Source organism: Cyanistes caeruleus, chromosome 16, assembly GCF_971803275.1.
Source record: "Cyanistes caeruleus chromosome 16, bCyaCae1.hap1.1, whole genome shotgun sequence".
Classification (NCBI taxonomy): domain Eukaryota; kingdom Metazoa; phylum Chordata; class Aves; order Passeriformes; family Paridae; genus Cyanistes; species Cyanistes caeruleus.
This window is the reverse complement of record NC_141716.1, coordinates 9,558,123-9,575,124: the sequence shown is the minus strand read 5'-3', so window position 1 is coordinate 9,575,124 and position 17,002 is coordinate 9,558,123. Positions and strand designations below refer to the sequence as shown.

The following is a 17,002-nucleotide window of genomic DNA, read 5'->3' as shown; positions in this document are numbered from 1 at the left end:
TGGTGGAAGTCAAGCAATTGTGCTTCTCTGTTTCCTTTGTCCATTCAAGTTGCTGTATTATGTAACATTTTAAGACAAACTTCTCTGTAGTAAAAATATAATCCTTTAGGGTAGTTACTATGTTGTCCTTATGACTTTGATTCCTGCTTACCATTTTCTTTAAGAAGAAAACCTTTCTTTGTAGGTAAAGTCATGAAGCTGAGTACCAAAGCAGAAGAAGTTGCCACATTCTTTGCAAAAATGCTTGATCATGAGTACACTACAAAGGAGATCTTCAGGAAAAACTTCTTCAAGGATTGGAGAAAGGTATGCACATAGTCCTGGGCTGCACTATGGACATGGCGAGTGTCTCCTCAGCACTGACCAGTGAAAAGGGGCTGCTGTTCTGTGCACACAAAAGTTGCCTTGAGGCAACTAAAAGCTGTCTCAGACTAGCTGTAAAGTTTCCCATTTATCCTGTAGTTTCACCAGGAAGGACCCTGTGATAAATGCCTTTCTAAACCAACAAAGTCAGGTTTCTCTGTTGCAGCACGATGGGGGTGTAGCTGACTTGCCTGTTACATGCCTTGTGTAAAGCCAGGTTTACTACAAGGAAACTCCTTCCAAAGAACTAAAATGGAGATGTTCACCTCAGTCATCAGCCATAGCAGCAAACCTTTAGATTAGTTTGATGCAGTTTTTCTGGATATGTTTCTGGGCTTTCCTGCCATCCCTCAGCAGGGGAGGGAGTGTGGTGTCACACCAGTCAGGGTGTGGGAGTTCCTTGGAAAGGGGTGCAGCATTGCCCAGGGAGATTAGAACCCTGCAAAGCAAATGCTGCATAGGATCTGTTGCTTGTCCTTTCCTCTTTGACCTCAGCTGGAGTGAGCCTGTACAAGAATTTGGGGATTCTTGAGGGGTTTATTGTGAGAACCTGCCTTTTGTTTCTGTTTAGGCTGCCTGGAGTAGGGTAAGCTCTGCTATGCTTGAAAACTTTGTGTGTGTAAACTTAAAGCACTGCTTTCTTTCTGCAAGGAAATGACCTCTGAAGAGAAGAGCACTATCACCAACCTCAGCAAGTGTGACTTCACCCACATGAGCCAGTATTTCAAAGCTCAGTCGGAAGCTAGGAAACAGATGTCCAAGGAGGAGAAACAGGTACCAGTGGGAATTCTAGGAGACTTTGTGGTTGTAAACATCTTTGTGCAGTCATTCTCCTTGCTGTGCATACGTCAGTGTTTTTCACCACCTTTCAGATGATTGCTTTCATGTGAACTGTAGGAGTCTGCACTGTGCAGCTCAGGTAGGGCAAAGCACTGTGTTTACAGCTGAGTCTTCATCCTGACTTGAAATGATATTGATAGAGCTGATCCTGATTAAGGAAATAAAGTTAAGTAAGTAGCTGCTTAAGTAAAGTTAAGTAACTGCTTAAGTTAATAAAGAGAATCAGAGGTGCTGCTTCTGGGTTCTTTGGTCCCTGGGAAATAATGAGCAGTGGATACTCAGTTAAAGATGGTATAGATCAGGATGGTGGAAAGAATGCAGCAATGGCATTAGTGAATAAAACGAGAAAATAAATATTAAACATCAAGTAATGCTGGTTTTTTGAATAAAAAATTAACTTTATTATCCAGTAGCATGGCTACAGTGTCTTATAGGTTAAGAATTAAATTAACTGCAGTGGATGTTGGAAGTTGAAAACTCCCCACGTTCTCAGTTGATCTTCTGCAATGCTCTAGTAGTTATCCTTTGAATGAAGGGCCTGGCAGCTTGGAATTACAGCCTTTGGGATCAGAGGGATCCCATCAAAATGGAGAACTCTTGTCTTCCTGCTGTTTCCATTTGATAAATGTGGGTGAGCCCTTCAGTTCCTGTCCATGGTAGCTCTTAAAATGGAGCAGAAGTGGCTTTTTCTGTTCTTAGCCAGTGCAGCAGTGCTGTCTGTGGGTCAGATGTTTTATTTTGAGCTGCAATGTTTTTATTTTTCCTTCTGTATAATTAGAGTTCAGGCACAGAAGTATGCAATGAAATCTCAGCACATTTTTTCTTAGAAGACTGTGTTCTGCTTGTGAAACCATTTGCTGACACAGGCTTGACATGCAGCAGCCTGGAGACATTCCTTTGCCTGCTTTCCGATGCTGACTTCAAACACAGAAGTCTTTCATACAAAGAATTTTTATATATAAACAACAAGATAGGAAGTCCAGTGGACATCAAATGCTCAGTATAAAATAGAAAATAGCAGTACTGTGCTGGGGATACCCTTGAAGCTGAGATATATGGATAGAGATACACACCTCTATTGTGGCAAAACTGTAGCTGCCTTCACCAGAACTGATCTGTTTTCCTCAAATAAAACTTTTCAGAGAGTTTTTCACATTCTTTCTTTTCTCCAGTTTATTTGTGCTGTGTGTGTTTTATGAATTCTTTTTCTGGCCAGTCTGATACACTTGCCAGGTTGGGATCTGGTTTTTGATTGGGTCTTAAGCATTAGTGTGTCACAAATATAAAAATTTTTCAAGCCTTGGCATATAAAGGTGTGTGTGGTGCTGTGTGTGCAGTGTCATCTTTGCTTTTGGCTTTTCCCAGAAAATCAAAGAGGAGAACGAGCGGCTATTGAAGGAGTATGGTTACTGTGTGATGGACAACCACAAGGAGAGGATTGCCAACTTTAAGATTGAACCCCCAGGTCTCTTCCGAGGTCGTGGGAACCATCCCAAAATGGGAATGTTGAAGAGACGCATCATGCCTGAAGACATCATCATTAACTGCAGCAAGTGAGCACTGCATGCTTCACACCTTGCCTTTGCTTTCTAGAGCTCATTTTTTAAAACCCTGTATAAGCTGATACTCAAATATGTAGAACTAGTGATGCAGCTTATCTTGTTCTCATATGGATAAGAAACTGAGTCATAAAAGCAAAGACTGAGCAAGACAATCATGGGTTTCATGTAGAACTTTTACAACATATTTTCCTCCTCACGCCTACAGCCTACATCTGCTTAAACTGCCTTCCCTGCTCGTATTTCCAGAAAATCATTTTCTTCTACATAGGTTGCCCTTGCTTGATGTTGAAGGCTAGGGTTGGTGGGTTTCTCACCACTCTCTCTAGTCCTCCTAAGTGTCCACACTATTACAGTGTTCACAGATAAAAACTGGTCCTAGCAATGTGTGCCACCTACAGTATAATTCTTCAGCAGGTACATGTTAGTAACAGTTACATCCCTGATCTTTGTTCATTTTGATTTACTTGGTTTCCTGCTTGTGGAGATAATGCACTTCTGTTGCCTCAGTTCCTTTCCCTACACTTTCTTTGTGTAATGCACTTTATTACCTTCTCTTTTTTTGATGTTGGTGAGATTTTCTTTAAATAGCTTTTATTGTCTGTTTTCTCATTCTCTGTAGGGATTCCAAAATCCCTGCCCCTCCACCAGGACACAAGTGGAAGGAGGTCCGGCATGATAACAAGGTGACCTGGCTGGTGTCATGGACTGAGAACATCCAAGGCTCTATCAAATACATCATGTTGAACCCTAGCTCAAGAATTAAGGTAAAGATCCAGTTAAAAAAACAAAACCGAAGCAATCTTCCTGGTCATGTTTCCAGGAAGCAAATGGAGCTCTTGGGTTAGGAAAGAGATAGGAGGTAAAGCTACCTGATTGTTCCATCCTATAGTGGTTGAAAAACATAGGGAAGCTTCTGTGCTTCTGTTCCCCCTTGAAAAGAGAGGATACAGTTTCTGCCCAGCAGAGCGGGTGAAATCTGGAAAGTGTCTCCTGAAAAGCATCATTGTGTCATTTCTAGAAGAAATCTTTTAACCTCTGTAAACCTAAAAGGAAATGATTTATCCAAGTACAGTCTTGCTCTGGTGGATATTTCACATACATTTGGTCTTAACTTCCCCTGCCTGGTATTGTAGTGAAGTTCTAACCATGGGTTGTTAATTAGTTGTTTGTAAAATTAAAAACCCAGCCAGGCTCCTGGCTGAGAAGGCTGGTAAAGAGCTCATGACTGAAGGAAAACAAACTCCTGCTGTGGGAGCAAATACCCAGTCTGTGGATCAAGTCCATAAAAGCAAGAATTTTAGCTCCTTTCATGAAGTCTTTTTCTGAGAGATTTTTTCCTGGATTGGAAACAAGGAGTTTGTCCTACAAATAGAGGAGGAAAAATATCTATATTCCTTGTGAATTCCTACTCTCTTTTTGCTGTGTCTTGGATGTATAATAATGATGATGAGCTGTTGATGTTGCTTTTGCCTTTTATGGGTATTTAATTACACAGCTGAAAGAACATAAGTGCCATCTGAATAAAGCAAAGGAAACCATTTGTATTTTGAGAAGCAGGGAAGATGTATCTTTTGTGTCTCTCTCTAGTTGCTTCCATGGAGGTATTTAACATGATGGAAATCTGAATGACCTGCAGCTGTGTGGCAGCACAGTGTGAAGCTGAGCTGTGCAGCAGCGGCAGCATCTCAGCACTTTTGTACAGCAAGGCCATTTGCCACACACGGGCTTGCAAAGCCTTGAGATGCAGATGGGAGCCAGTCCTCTGCCTGCTCTGTAGTGCTGACTCTGTTCCAATTTCCCTGCAGGGCGAGAAGGACTGGCAGAAGTACGAGACAGCTCGGAGGTTGAAGAAGTGTGTAGATAAAATCCGGAATCAATACCGAGAAGACTGGAAATCCAAAGAGATGAAAGTACGGCAGAGGGCTGTGGCGCTGTACTTCATCGATAAGGTGAGCCTCCTTCCCTGTCCTGCTGGGACTGCTTGGGAATGTGTGTTTGTCTTGAAGGCAGAATTGAGCCCATTTACTAAGGTATCCTGAGACTTCCTGGTGGGCAGGCAGGCTCCTTTTCCTTCCCATTACCTGGAATCCAGAGCAATGAACTATTGTACTAAACACAGCTATTTCAGGCAGCATTGTTTAGTTCAGGCAAGGCTCACAGCCTGGTTCCAGAATCACCCAGTTGGATTACTGGGAAATTTGTGTAGGCCTTTTGTCTCCAGCTGTTTCAGTTTTCCTGCTGGGAATTTCTGCTGGTTTGTCACCTCTTCAGTATGTGGTCACAGTTGTGAGGTTTTGCAATTATGTTAATTTTTTCACCACAGCATAAAGAAAACTGCAGTTGTGTTGATGCATTTAAAGCAACATAAAACCAGCTCCCAGAGAGCTGTTCCATAGTAACATAGTAGGTGTCTTGACTAACTAAATTAACAGGTTTTGTTCCAAATGGTTTGATGTAAACAAGGGAACTTTGATGTGAAAAATTGTGGTTTCATATGACCACTGAAGATTTCAAAAGTTAGAAATTGTTTTAGCCAGCACTGTTAAAATATGTGTTTTTATGCAGCCAGATGTAGCCTTTAGATAATTTATACAAGTCAATATTTATATAACCTGTATGCTATTTGAAATGCATTTAGTGTGCAGTGAATAGGTAGAATCATAGAAGATGAGCAACTGAACCATATGAATTGTTTCAAGTAGAGTTCACATGAAAGTCAATTTGATTTTTGAAAACTGCTACACTTCTTGAAATAAATTTCTTTTAGTCAGAACTGTCTCACTCAGTAAATCAGTTTGAGTTACTCAATGAGCAGAAGTTGGTAGTGGATCCTGGCTTAAACTTATAAAAAAAAAAAAGGAGATACGCTCCTTTGGACACTGCTGGTTCTAGGCCAGTATCTGAAGGTTTGCAGCATCTCTCTTTTCTGGGGACAGTTTGAATTCCTTACCTCTCTTACCTTGATATAAATGTAGCTTGCCCTGAGAGCTGGTAATGAAAAAGAAGAAGGTGAGACAGCTGACACCGTGGGCTGCTGCTCTCTGAGAGTAGAGCACATCAAGCTGCATCCTGAGCTGGATGGGCAGGAATACGTGGTTGAGTTCGACTTCCTCGGGAAGGACTCCATCCGATACTACAACAAAGTCCCTGTGGAGAAGAGGGTAAGGCACCTCCACAAGCACATACACAGACTGAACAGCACAGAGATGTGGTCAGCACAGTCTGGGTGGCATTAACAGGTTGCTTTATCCCTGCTCAGATACTTAGCCAGAAAATAAGTCAGTTAATGTGACATCCTTGTGGTGTAACACAGCCCAGCAGATGAAATGTTCAGACATCTTGCAGCTCTTCCTTGTGGTTTCAGTGTGAAGAGTTGACCTAACTGTAACAGCTGTGTTAGAGAAGCTTCCTGGGTCTCAGTCTCAGACTGTTTTTGTTTGTTTTTGATTGTCAGAGTTGTTTTTGTCACCTATAGATGGTGGAGTTGCAGGCCCATGTGACAAGTAACAGCATAAATGGTTCTGAAATACTGCTGGCACTGGCAGAGCTGCAGTTTGATTGGGGCTTTGATAAAAGGCACCTCTGTCACAGTGGTTTGGGTCATGTTGGAGCTGAGCCCTCACAGAGGTAGATCTTGACCTTGGCTGCTCCAGAGCATATGGAGAAGGTGCCTGATACCTCTGGCCCATGAACTTGGGTGTCTGCCAGCCAAGACTTCTTATGCCATGTCAATTCCTTTATTTCTGTCATCCACCAGTTTCAAATCTGCTGTGATTTTGGCCTCATTTCAGAATCAATCCCTGTCCAGCAGCATGAACCTGGAGGGCACTGTCCAAAATGTTTTTGTGGGTGTAACAGCTTTGCATCTGGCCCACAGCTCTGTGGTCTGAGTTAGATACCCTGTGTATAATACTGTGGTAATTGTCATGACAGTCAGCAGTAAATGTTGGCCCCTTGAGGAACAAAACAACTCAAAAAAAATCAAACTACTGTTGCTCTGGAAATTAATGTGTGCTGGAATTCTTGGCTCCCTGTGTAAAGAAGAAAACATATTTTTCTATTTAAATTTATTGGTATCTCTTGGTATTTTTTCAATGCTTAAAATGGGGAGTTGATTATTGTGGAGCTAGAAATCTTTGTATATTGGGTATCTGTAGAAGAATGTGTGTTGTTGAGAAGCTGGAGAATTGGAGCAGGCAGAGCTGGGATTTGTGGTCTCTGTTATAATCAAAGATGCTTTGATTATTCTCCCTTCCCCAGTGGAACATGTTTGGGATGAAATTGTATGAAACAATGCAGCAGTGAGGAGGGTTGGTTCCTTGGAGCTTCAGTCCATGGGAAATGCTCAAGTAATAATGGGAGAGTAAGGAAAAGACAGCAGCTTTTGGGGTCTCTTTCTCTGTTAGGCAGCTACACCAGAGCAGTCAAGTCTCCTGACTGTAATTTTGGCCGAAAGGATGAGAGGGCATTGAAGGCTTAGAACTCCTGTTGCTGGGGAGGAAGCTGCAGCACAAGCATTGCATTGAGAGATGGGTCTTTGCCTGATGGCAAGTACATCCAGCATCACTACTGTTCCCTGGAAGCAGTGATGACTTCCCTGGCAGCTGCTCTCATACAACTTGGTACTGCCCAGTGCTGTCTGGTCTGTGTGCCTGATGTTCCTGGTTTTCTTTTCCTGCAGGTGTTTAAGAATCTTCAGCTGTTCATGGAGAACAAGCAGCCTGAGGATGACCTCTTTGACCGCCTCAATGTAAGCACATAGTTCATGCTGAGGGAGGTGGAGGACCCTGAACAGGCTTGCTCTGCACCAGGCAGTAACAGCTGCTCTGTTCCAGAAATGCTTTCAGTGGAACTTTTCTTCCAGAGCAGCCTCAAAGCAGTGAGAGTCTCAGTCTGGTGTCTGAACTGTCCACTGTGCCCACAGGTTCCCAAAGCGATGGGCCTTGGTCCTGGTGAGCCTGCCTGGCTCTGACCTGGAGAGGTTTTATCAGAGTTGAGAGATGATGAATGTGTGAGGTGACAGATTTTCACATGCCTTCCCTGTCTGCACACTTGGCTCTGTGGGAGCACTGTGGTGGTCCAGGCACGTTTATTGTTGCTGGAAACCAAAACCTCCCCACCAAAGAAATCCTTTTTTGGCCACTTGTGGTACTTGTTACCAGTCTAATACTTGTTGGTTCTTTGTTCACTTTTACTGTGGTTTCAGTAAAGCTGTGGCTATTTTGTTGTGGTCAGATCTGAGTACACCAGGCCTCAACCATGAGCTGCACATCTGTGTCAGCCATGGATCCAGAGGTTTCACAAACACTGTGGTCATTCCTAGTGCTCACTGTTGTCATCTCCTTTCTGCTTCTTTAGACCAGTATCTTAAATAAACACCTTCAAGACCTTATGGAGGGATTGACAGCCAAGGTATTCCGTACTTACAATGCCTCCATCACGCTACAGCAGCAGCTCAAGGAGCTCACTAATCGTAAGTCTTGCCCCTGAAGCTGTGAGGGGAACAGATCTTACCCTGTGATACCGACCTGGCTTCCTTGGCTGAGCCCCAACTTGTATATCTGTTCACCACTTCCTTGTTACAGTTCTCCCAGTGCAAATGTCAGGCAGCTGAGGTCTGACCAAAAATCTGTTGTCAGACAGTGTTTCGGGGTAGTTGAGCAGCTCAGCACTGGGGCAGAGCAGAACTGACTTGTGAGCACAGCAGGGTGTGCTTTCCAGGTTATGCCTATCCTTTACCAAATCTGTTTGCTTTCTGTTGATGACAGGCAAGACTGATGCAGGTGTAACTGCCCCACGTTTCTTGGCTGCTGATCCTTGTGCTGCCTTGCACTTTGCAGCTTTACCAAGTGGGCACGTTGGACCTGTGAAGCCCCTATGGTGTCCTGGGCAGGGTGGTCCCACTGTCCCCTGCTCTGGCTCTGCTTCCCCTCTGTTGAGATGGTGTCAGCAGTGATGAGCAACATCCAGAAAGGGTTAGGGGCTGGGGTGAAGTGGCCAGGCTTGGGACTGTAGTTGGAGTGGTGCTGAGACAGGGCATAGGAGGGGAAGGCTGGTTCTGCAGTGGCTGTGGGACACTGGCTGGGGCACCACACCCTGGAGAACTCACTTGTTCACCGCTCCCCTGTCCTTCACAGCGGATGACAACATCCCAGCAAAGATCCTCTCCTACAACCGTGCCAACAGAGCGGTGGCCATTCTGTGTAACCACCAGAGAGCTCCACCCAAAACCTTCGAGAAGTCCATGATGAATCTGCAGAGCAAGGTACCTCCTCCCCCTGCCCAGCTCTGGGGCAGCAGGGCTCCAAGTGCTGCATCTCAGGAAGTCAGCATTCCTTTCCCTTGGGGTGAAAGCAGGGCCTGCTTTTCCCTGTCAGGAGTTGGTGGTGTGCATCAGAGACGGGCCTGCTCGGAGATGAGTGCTGAGCTGGAAGGGGCTTCTCTTGAGTTGTTTTTTACCTGTAAAGAACAACACCAGGCCCTTTTTCTGCCTTCATCCTATAGCTGTGTGTTCTGCTGCATTTGAAACTTGAGAGCAGCAGTCTCTGGCTCTGATCTGTGTCCCCTAAAGAACCTGGAGTGGGCATCCACTGCTGTTGTGTGAATCCCAGGCCACTGTCTGTGTGTACATAGTACATGATGCCCCTCTGACCTGACCTCTTTGCAGATTGTTTCTGGTGAAGGCCATGAGGTCCAAAGGGGTTAGGTCTGTTCCTGCTCTGGCTTTAGAGTGACCCTCACAATAAAGAGTTCTATTTTGGCATTGCAGTGTCCCCTGCTTCCATAACCCCTAACATGGCTGCCTTCACCCTAGATCCTAGAGCGTGGGGATGTTTAAGGGAAGCGGTTGAACAGGGGCCGCAAATATTGAATCTCCCTGGATCCCAAGCTTACTGAAGAAGAGCTGCCTGAAGCATTAACACCTTTCAGTGTGTAGGATTTGGGGCTGATTCCTGCTGAGGGATCAGGGATCATCATCCTTCCGTGTAGCCATCAGAGAGCTGGTAGTGGTGGGTTGCAGTGAAGACAAACAAGCTGCCAGGAGGGGTTTGTTGGCCAGGCCAGACCAAGCCAATTCCTTGGCCTGCATGGTTGTAGCTGTGTGAGAAAGCACCCAGCAGAGCTTGTCTTTGGAAAGGAGTGAGGTCCTGTTTTTGAGGGTGGTATCTCACCACACTTGGCTGTGCAGTGACCAGTGGCTGGATTGCTCTGCAGGAGTGGATCTGACTGCTGATAGATTCTGAACGTGGTCACGAACTGGCTTCCTGGGTCATGCTGCCCAGGGGTGACTGACACAGCTGTCAGCAGCTTGTTCTCAGCCTGGTTTTGCCTCTCCTAGATTGATGCCAAGAAGGAGCAATTAGCTGATGCCAGGAGGGAACTGAAAAGCGCCAAAGCTGATGCCAAGGTCCGGAGGGATGAGAAGTCTAAAAAGTAAGGCTGGTGTTACTGGGCTGTGCAATACCCCGAGAAGGGGTCCTTCACCCCATATTCCACTTTCCTGGCCTGTGATTTGGAAGGCTTTCTTTTGCCCTTTTCATTCTGTGCATGGAGAAATGGCCCCCTGTGGGGTGGTCTGACCCTGCAGTTCCTGATGTGGTCACTCATGCCCAGCCTTCAGAGCTGAGCCTCTGCCAGTGCTCACCCACCCTGCTGCTGCCCAGGACCAGTGTGCAGCATTGCTGTCTTCCTGGGGAGCCAGGGCTGCACAAATAATTACTGCACAGGCACCTCTGTGAGTTCTGCACGGGGGAGCTGAGTTACAGGAGCTCTGGGATCACAGCATGACTTACTGAGGGATAGATGGGCTGCTCTGGGAGTGGGTGTAGCATCAGAACAGTTCAGGCTGTTGCTTCCAACCCTTTAAAACAAAACTGCTGCTTAAGATTCCTGCTCTGCCTCTTGGAAAATGTCAGTTCTTAATTGCATGTGCTGACTGTGTTGCCACCATCTGTGCTGACACAGCTGCCCTGTGTGGCTGGTGGCATTGCTTACCTCGAGCGGAATCCCTTTGGGTTCTCACAGTGCTGGCAAGGCATCTGGAGTTCAGTGCTTTGTTCTTTGCCACCCCAGGACAGTGGAGAGCAAGAAGAAAGCAGTGCAGAGGATCGAGGAGCAACTGATGAAGCTGGAGGTTCAGGCTACAGATAGGGAGGAGAACAAGCAGATTGCTTTGGGCACCTCCAAACTCAACTATCTGGATCCCAGGATCTCTGTTGCTTGGTAAGCACCTGCCTGGGCTGTGCTGGGGTGATCCACCCCACCCCTTCACCTCTGTCTTGTCCCCCCATACAGCAACAAGGGCAGGGTCTCTGGCCTTGCTTTTATCCCTAACTCTAACAGCATCTCCTCTCCTGCAGGTGTAAGAAGTGGGGAATTCCTATAGAGAAGATTTATAACAAAACCCAGCGAGAGAAATTTGCCTGGGCTATCGACATGGCAGAGGAAGACTATGAGTTTTAACCTGTTTTTATTGAGCTGAATTTTATGGGAAAAGGGAGTAGCCTGGTTTTTAGGGAGATTGATAAACTGTGAGCCTTACTTGTCCTTGGATGCTGGGGAAGGGGGAGGAAAGGGGCAAGTGAGCATCAGATAAAACAGCCAACATCTTGCAGAAAGCATAACCTGGAAATATCTTAAAGGAGCTGAGCCAGTTGTCCTATGGACAACTTATTTAAAAAATGTTTCAGAGATCCAAATTCTAGCTGTCTGGTTTGTGTGGTTTTTCTCTTGAGGCAGGGCAAGTGGATGGGGGATTTGTCAACCTTCCGCCAGGCAAATTCACCATCACACTGAGAGCGTGGGAATCTTTAGCTACTGTATACAAAATCCAATTATATTGGTGCGTTTTTACAGTTAGGGTTTTGCAATAACTTCTATATTTTAATAGAAAATGGACTCCTTAACCCCTGCCCTTCCCCTCCCCCTCCCGCCCCATTTCAGAATTTAACAAATAAACAAAACTTAAGGAACCCAACGCACCTGTTACAGCTGTCACTATAGTCATGGAAATACCCAAATTTTTTCAATTTGTCACTTGAAACAGTCGTGGCATTGGAACATGAATTACAAATATCCACCACAATTGTTCAGAGCAAATCATGATGGGAAATCGGCCTCCTGACTTGAGTGTTCCTATTTTAAATGTGAATTTTTATTTCTTTTTAATTATTTTAAAATATTTAAACAGTTTTCTTTCTTTATGATCTTAAAGATCGTGTAGGTTTGGGGAGCGGGTGGGGGGAGGGGGCCGTGTGATGGAAAGATGTGTGTGGAATTTGAGGACAAGTGAAATTTGAAACAAATGACATTCCCATCACCCTTTGTTCTGAACATGCTCTGTACACTTCCATCAATTATCTACTTTTTAGGTTTGTCAGACTGTTTTACCTTTCCCCCCCACCTTTTTTTCTAAGCCCAACTCCCCTCTTTTACTTGAAAGATTTTATTGTGTAAAAAGAAGTTTCACAGGTCAATAAATTTCGAGGGAAATGAGCATTGGTCCAAAAAAGGAAAATAATCAAGATTTTAGGGCTTTTATTTTTTTCTTTTGTAATTGTGTAAAAAAATTTTAAAAAATTAAAAAGCAGAATTTTAATGTGAAACCTTTTTTTGCTATAATCATTAGTCTTAGAGGCATTGTTAGCGTAGTGTGTGTGCAAGACCATTTCCTGCAGCCTTTCCTCAACAAGTATCTTCTATTTTTATCATGAATTCCCTTTTAATCAACTGTAGGTTATTTAAAATAAATTCCTACAACTTAACTGAGTGTTGGTGTCTCTGTGTTCTTTCACCTCCGGCCCTGGACGCGGGGCTGGGGGAGATGGTGGGGTGCAGTTCCTGTTGCCAGCCCCAGCAGGAATTCCCTGAAGGATGTGGCCCATCCCTGCCTTGCTGTGATTGTGCTGCACCCTCTGTGGTGGTCACTGTGGTTTCCAGGCAGGCACAGGTCACGGTTTGCTTTGTCCTGGGAAAAGCTCTGCCCAGCACAGCAGGGAGCAGGGGCATGCAGTGACACCAGAGCTCTCTTCTGGTTTCTCTGCTGCCTTTTATTCAGCCCCAGCCCTCTGCCCAGAGCAGGATGGAGGGAGAGCAGCTCCTTCCCCTTCGTGGCTGGGCCAGAACATGGGTGATGGATGCATTCTCCTCCCAGGCATTGGGAGCAGCCCTGGTGTCCTTGGGGCTTGTGGAGCAGACACAGCCCTGGCTCCTCTGCAAGCACCTCCCCGTGACCCCAGAGCTGGGGTGGGCTCCCCGACCCCCGAGGGTGGCTGTGGGGTCAGGCTCAGCCAGCTGAGGAGCCTCTGGGCAGCCAGCCCTGAGCAGGGCTTCCTGCTGCTCCCTGCGATCTTCCAGGCACTTTGTTGTGGCTGCACAGGCTTGGAATTTGGCAGGAGTTGCCGTTCGCTCTCTGGGGCCTTTCCAAGGTGCAGTGGTGAAAATGCCAGCAGAGAGGGAAAGGGGCTCATTGTGCACCCGACCTGCCCGTGCCTGAACAATGCAGCCTGTAAAAATATCATTTCTATTTATACAGCCCTCCTTCCCGCCTGCAGACCTGGCCCAGTTATCCCACATCTTACAAATTCCAGTATCTTACACCACTGAACGGGGAACTGTGGAATGCAGTGGGAAGAGGTGCTCTCCCACAGAGGGGATCTCCCAGCTGAGCACTGCTGGTGGCAGATCCACCTTCTCCCTGGGCTCTCCAGGCTGGGAGAGCTCTGCTCTGTCTGCAAGTGCAAGGCCAGGCTGATGTCCAAGGCTGGAGTGTGTGTTGCGTGTCAGCAAGGAGAAGGATGCTGGTGCAAAATACACCCTTGGAAATGCACCCAGCTCCCCCTCCCAGTCCTGGGGAGCACGGGCTGTGTCCCTCAGGGAGCTGAGCAGGGTTTAATCGGTGGTTTTCCCTGTGGCACAGCAGGGTGAGGACCACACACCCCACGCTTTCCATGGAGAATTCCCAGACCCCACTGACTCACTGTGCAAACAGAGAAATGGCCACAAACGTGCCACATCCTGTCTTGCATCCCTCCACTGCAGCGCCTGTGCTCGCCTGCCCCACTGCCACCACCCCACTTGGCTTTCCTGTCCCACAACAGGGCCTGTGCTTGGCAGCCAGGGAAACTGAGGCAGCAGTGATATGACCAGTGGAGAAGGAAGCTAAAATAGGTTTGAACTGGATCTGGTGCATTAAGCCCGTGGACAGGGCCTGGCAGCCAAGGGGAGGTGCAAAGCCCTGCAGGATGCAGCCCCATCCCCCTTGAAGTCTTAAGGATTCCAGGGTTGAAAATTGAAACCAGGTGAATTCGATATTAAAAAAGCGTGTGCTCCCCACACAGCGCTGGGGAGTGGGGACAGGGAACCCGGAGCTGCAGTGGGTTTCTCACCAGGTGCCATCCAGAGGGATCTCACGATGCCTGGAAGGGGCAGGGGCTGTGTGGGGAGGCAGCCTGCGGGCACGGCTTTGCCCAGTTCCCCCAGGAGCGTGCGGCACAGGGCCGGCACCGTGCCAGCATCCGCAGCAGCTCCCGAGCCCCGGGCGGCTCTGCTTTCCATCCCCGGCACAACACCGCATCTGCCAGCACCAGCCCAGGCAGCTCCCAGCACCTTCCCTCAGGGCCCTCCAGATCCTGCTCCTGCAGCGCCAGGGAAGCTCTTCCCCCGTGGGGATTTTCTCACTGGTGTTGTCTTTTCCCACCCCAGGTAGCGCAGAGCAAGCAGGAATGAATAAATAACCCGAGAGGGACATCTCTCCCAGGGACTGCACCGCTCGTTTGGATGAGTATCGGCACCTCCCGTCAGTGTGTGATCCCAGGGCAGGACAGGGATGCATCCGTCCCCAGACAGTGGTGCCAGAGGCTGCTGGGCTGCAGGGACCCCCTGCACTTGCCTGTGGGGTGGTCTCAGATTTTCCCTGGATTTTGTTCCCCAGGCCTTGAGCATGTCCTTAAGCCGGAGGTCACCTGGCCGTTGGCCTGTTCCTGGTGGGAGGATGCAGCTGCTCCATGAGTCCTGCAGGATATGGGAGATAGCATCCCGTGCTTAGGAAATGTGAAGGGGGAGGTGCTGGGGCCACTCCGAGGGGAAAATCCCCCTTTTCCTTGAGGTGTTTGCAAGGGGATATTGCAGAACCCCCAGGTTTCCACAGCCACATGATAAACACAATCCAGGGAATTTCTTCAAAAGCAAAACAGGAATATGAACGGAAGTTTTGCTGCCCTGAGGGATAGGGGTGATTGTTCACAGCCTGGCTGGTACAGGAGCTGGGACCACCAAATGGGGCTGTCAGGCAGCAGGCACACAAAGGCTGTCGAATTTCCTGTGCTGTCAAATTTAACAGTGGAATTCCTTGGCATGTAGCATCTTAGAGAGCTAATGCAAGGTTAAAAGGTGATCAGTCAAACTTGGAAAATAAAAAATATCCATCACAAACAGCTCATTGTGAACCACATCCTCCACATGCTGGCCCCAGCTGCCCTATGAGGACACACCTTGCTGGGTGCTCCCCATCAGCAGGAACAGGCAGTGCTTGGGACAGAGGGAGTTACCTTCTCTGCTCCTTCGATGGCCACACTCCCTTCTCAGGTTTTGCCCTCAAAAACAAGGGTGTGCCCATAATGCTCAGCTATTTTAGGACCACTGGGAGCCGGCTGCTTCCTGCCGGTCCCAAGCGAAGCCATTCCACAACCCAGGAGCAACTTCCCCAGTGGCCACGGTGTCTCACCCCGGAGAGAGAGGCCCAGAGGGCTGTGCCTGCACCAAGCACAGGCTCCAGAAGCTCTGGCTCAGCTGAGCACATCCCCAGCATCCTTACAGTGCCGTTGTACACTGCTCATTTCTACCACGGCAGGCTCTCACTCCGGTGTGTCTGTCCTTGCCTGTTTGATAGCCAGAAGCCAGGTAGGATCCTAAACAACCTTTTAGGGCTCCTACTGTGTGTGCTGGGGAATGTCCCTGTGGAGGCAGGTGAAGCAGTAGGACAGAGGGAGCTGCTCACATGTGGGATCCACTCGGGGATGGGCCCCTCACTTAGAAAATGATGCCCCTCCCAGTCCCAGCCATGAGCTGGGGGGTGAGATAAGAACTGCTGAGCACAGGCTGCCTTGCCATGGGCCTGTGTGTATGTACGTGTGTGTACTCACAGAATCATGAAGTTTGGGATAAAGAAAAAAAATCGTAGGATCAATGAAGCTGGAAAAGTCCTCTGAGATCATCAGGTCCAAGCATTAACCCATATTTTATACACGTGTGTATATATACACACACACACACACACACACATATATATGTATAGATGTATATATACATTTATACATATAAATGGGATAGCCTGAGCACCGGTGGGCCATGGGGTGCCCTGATGGAAAGGAGAGCACGGGGAAGAAGCTCAGTGGCACACAGAAAGGGAAATTGCAGGCTTTAACCACATGAATGGAGCAAACTGCACTGAAAGGCTTCTCAATTCAAGCACTTATCCCCTCGCTAACTCTCCTTTTGTGTGGTCTCTAACCCTGTTTTTTTGTGGGGCCGGAGAGCAGCTGGAGAGTGTCCAGTGACCCCCGGCTCCCTACACATCCCCCAGGGGCAGGATGCCACGGGCCACCCTGCAAGTCCCATCCGTGCCAGCACGGATCCAGCTGGCATCCGCGTGGAGGCACCTACAGCAAACGCGGAGCTGGCTTCATCAAGCCACACCGCGGTGCCAGCGGCGGCCGGACGGAGGGGTCTGTCCCCAGGAAAAGCCACCCTGGGCCGCAGCGTTGGGACCCCGCGTGTATCACGCCAGCATCTCACGCAAACCCTGCTGTGGGTGCCGGGGCCCTGAAATATCCTGTGGGGTGCAGGGTGGTCTCCCAGGAGCGCCATGGGGTGCAGAGTCCCCCTGTCCCCCCGGCGTGCCGTGGTGCGGAGGGGTGGCGCGGTTCCCAGGCGCGCTGGGTGGGCTGCGGTACCCCCATCCCGCACCACGCACGGCTCCACCTGCCCCTGCCCCGCGGGGCACGGATGCTCCGAGCCCCCGAACCGCAGCACCGGGAGCGGGATACCCCGAGGGACACTGGGCACGGATGCTCCGAGCCCCCGAACCGCAGCACCGGGAGCGGGATACCCCGAGGGACACTGGGCACGGATGCTCCGAGCCCCCGAACCGCAGCACCGGGTGCGGCTCCCCCCGCGGAGCCCCCGCGCCCGCTCCCCGCCCCGGCCACGCTCCGCCCCTTCCCCTCCCTCCTCCCTCC

The 17,002-nt window shown here is 48.4% G+C and overlaps 1 protein-coding gene across 2 annotated transcripts in view; it reads left to right on the top strand.

The window, feature by feature from the left end:
• TOP1 (DNA topoisomerase I) overlaps nt 1-12,529 on the top strand; it is a 66,339-nt gene extending 53,810 nt beyond the window's left edge. For both annotated transcript variants that reach the window (XM_086853079.1, XM_086853080.1), the window contains 12 exons: nt 185-306; nt 1,015-1,137; nt 2,569-2,756; nt 3,385-3,529; nt 4,571-4,714; nt 5,741-5,926; nt 7,447-7,515; nt 8,124-8,238; nt 8,903-9,030; nt 10,105-10,199; nt 10,839-10,988; nt 11,126-12,529. In XM_086853079.1, coding sequence (XP_086709205.1) covers nt 185-306; nt 1,015-1,137; nt 2,569-2,756; nt 3,385-3,529; nt 4,571-4,714; nt 5,741-5,926; nt 7,447-7,515; nt 8,124-8,238; nt 8,903-9,030; nt 10,105-10,199; nt 10,839-10,988; nt 11,126-11,228 — 1,568 coding nt within the window. In that variant the 3' untranslated portion in view covers nt 11,229-12,529. The remainder of the gene's footprint in view (nt 1-184; nt 307-1,014; nt 1,138-2,568; nt 2,757-3,384; nt 3,530-4,570; nt 4,715-5,740; nt 5,927-7,446; nt 7,516-8,123; nt 8,239-8,902; nt 9,031-10,104; nt 10,200-10,838; nt 10,989-11,125) is intronic.
• Nucleotides 12,530-17,002: the final 4,473 nt, after the last annotated feature.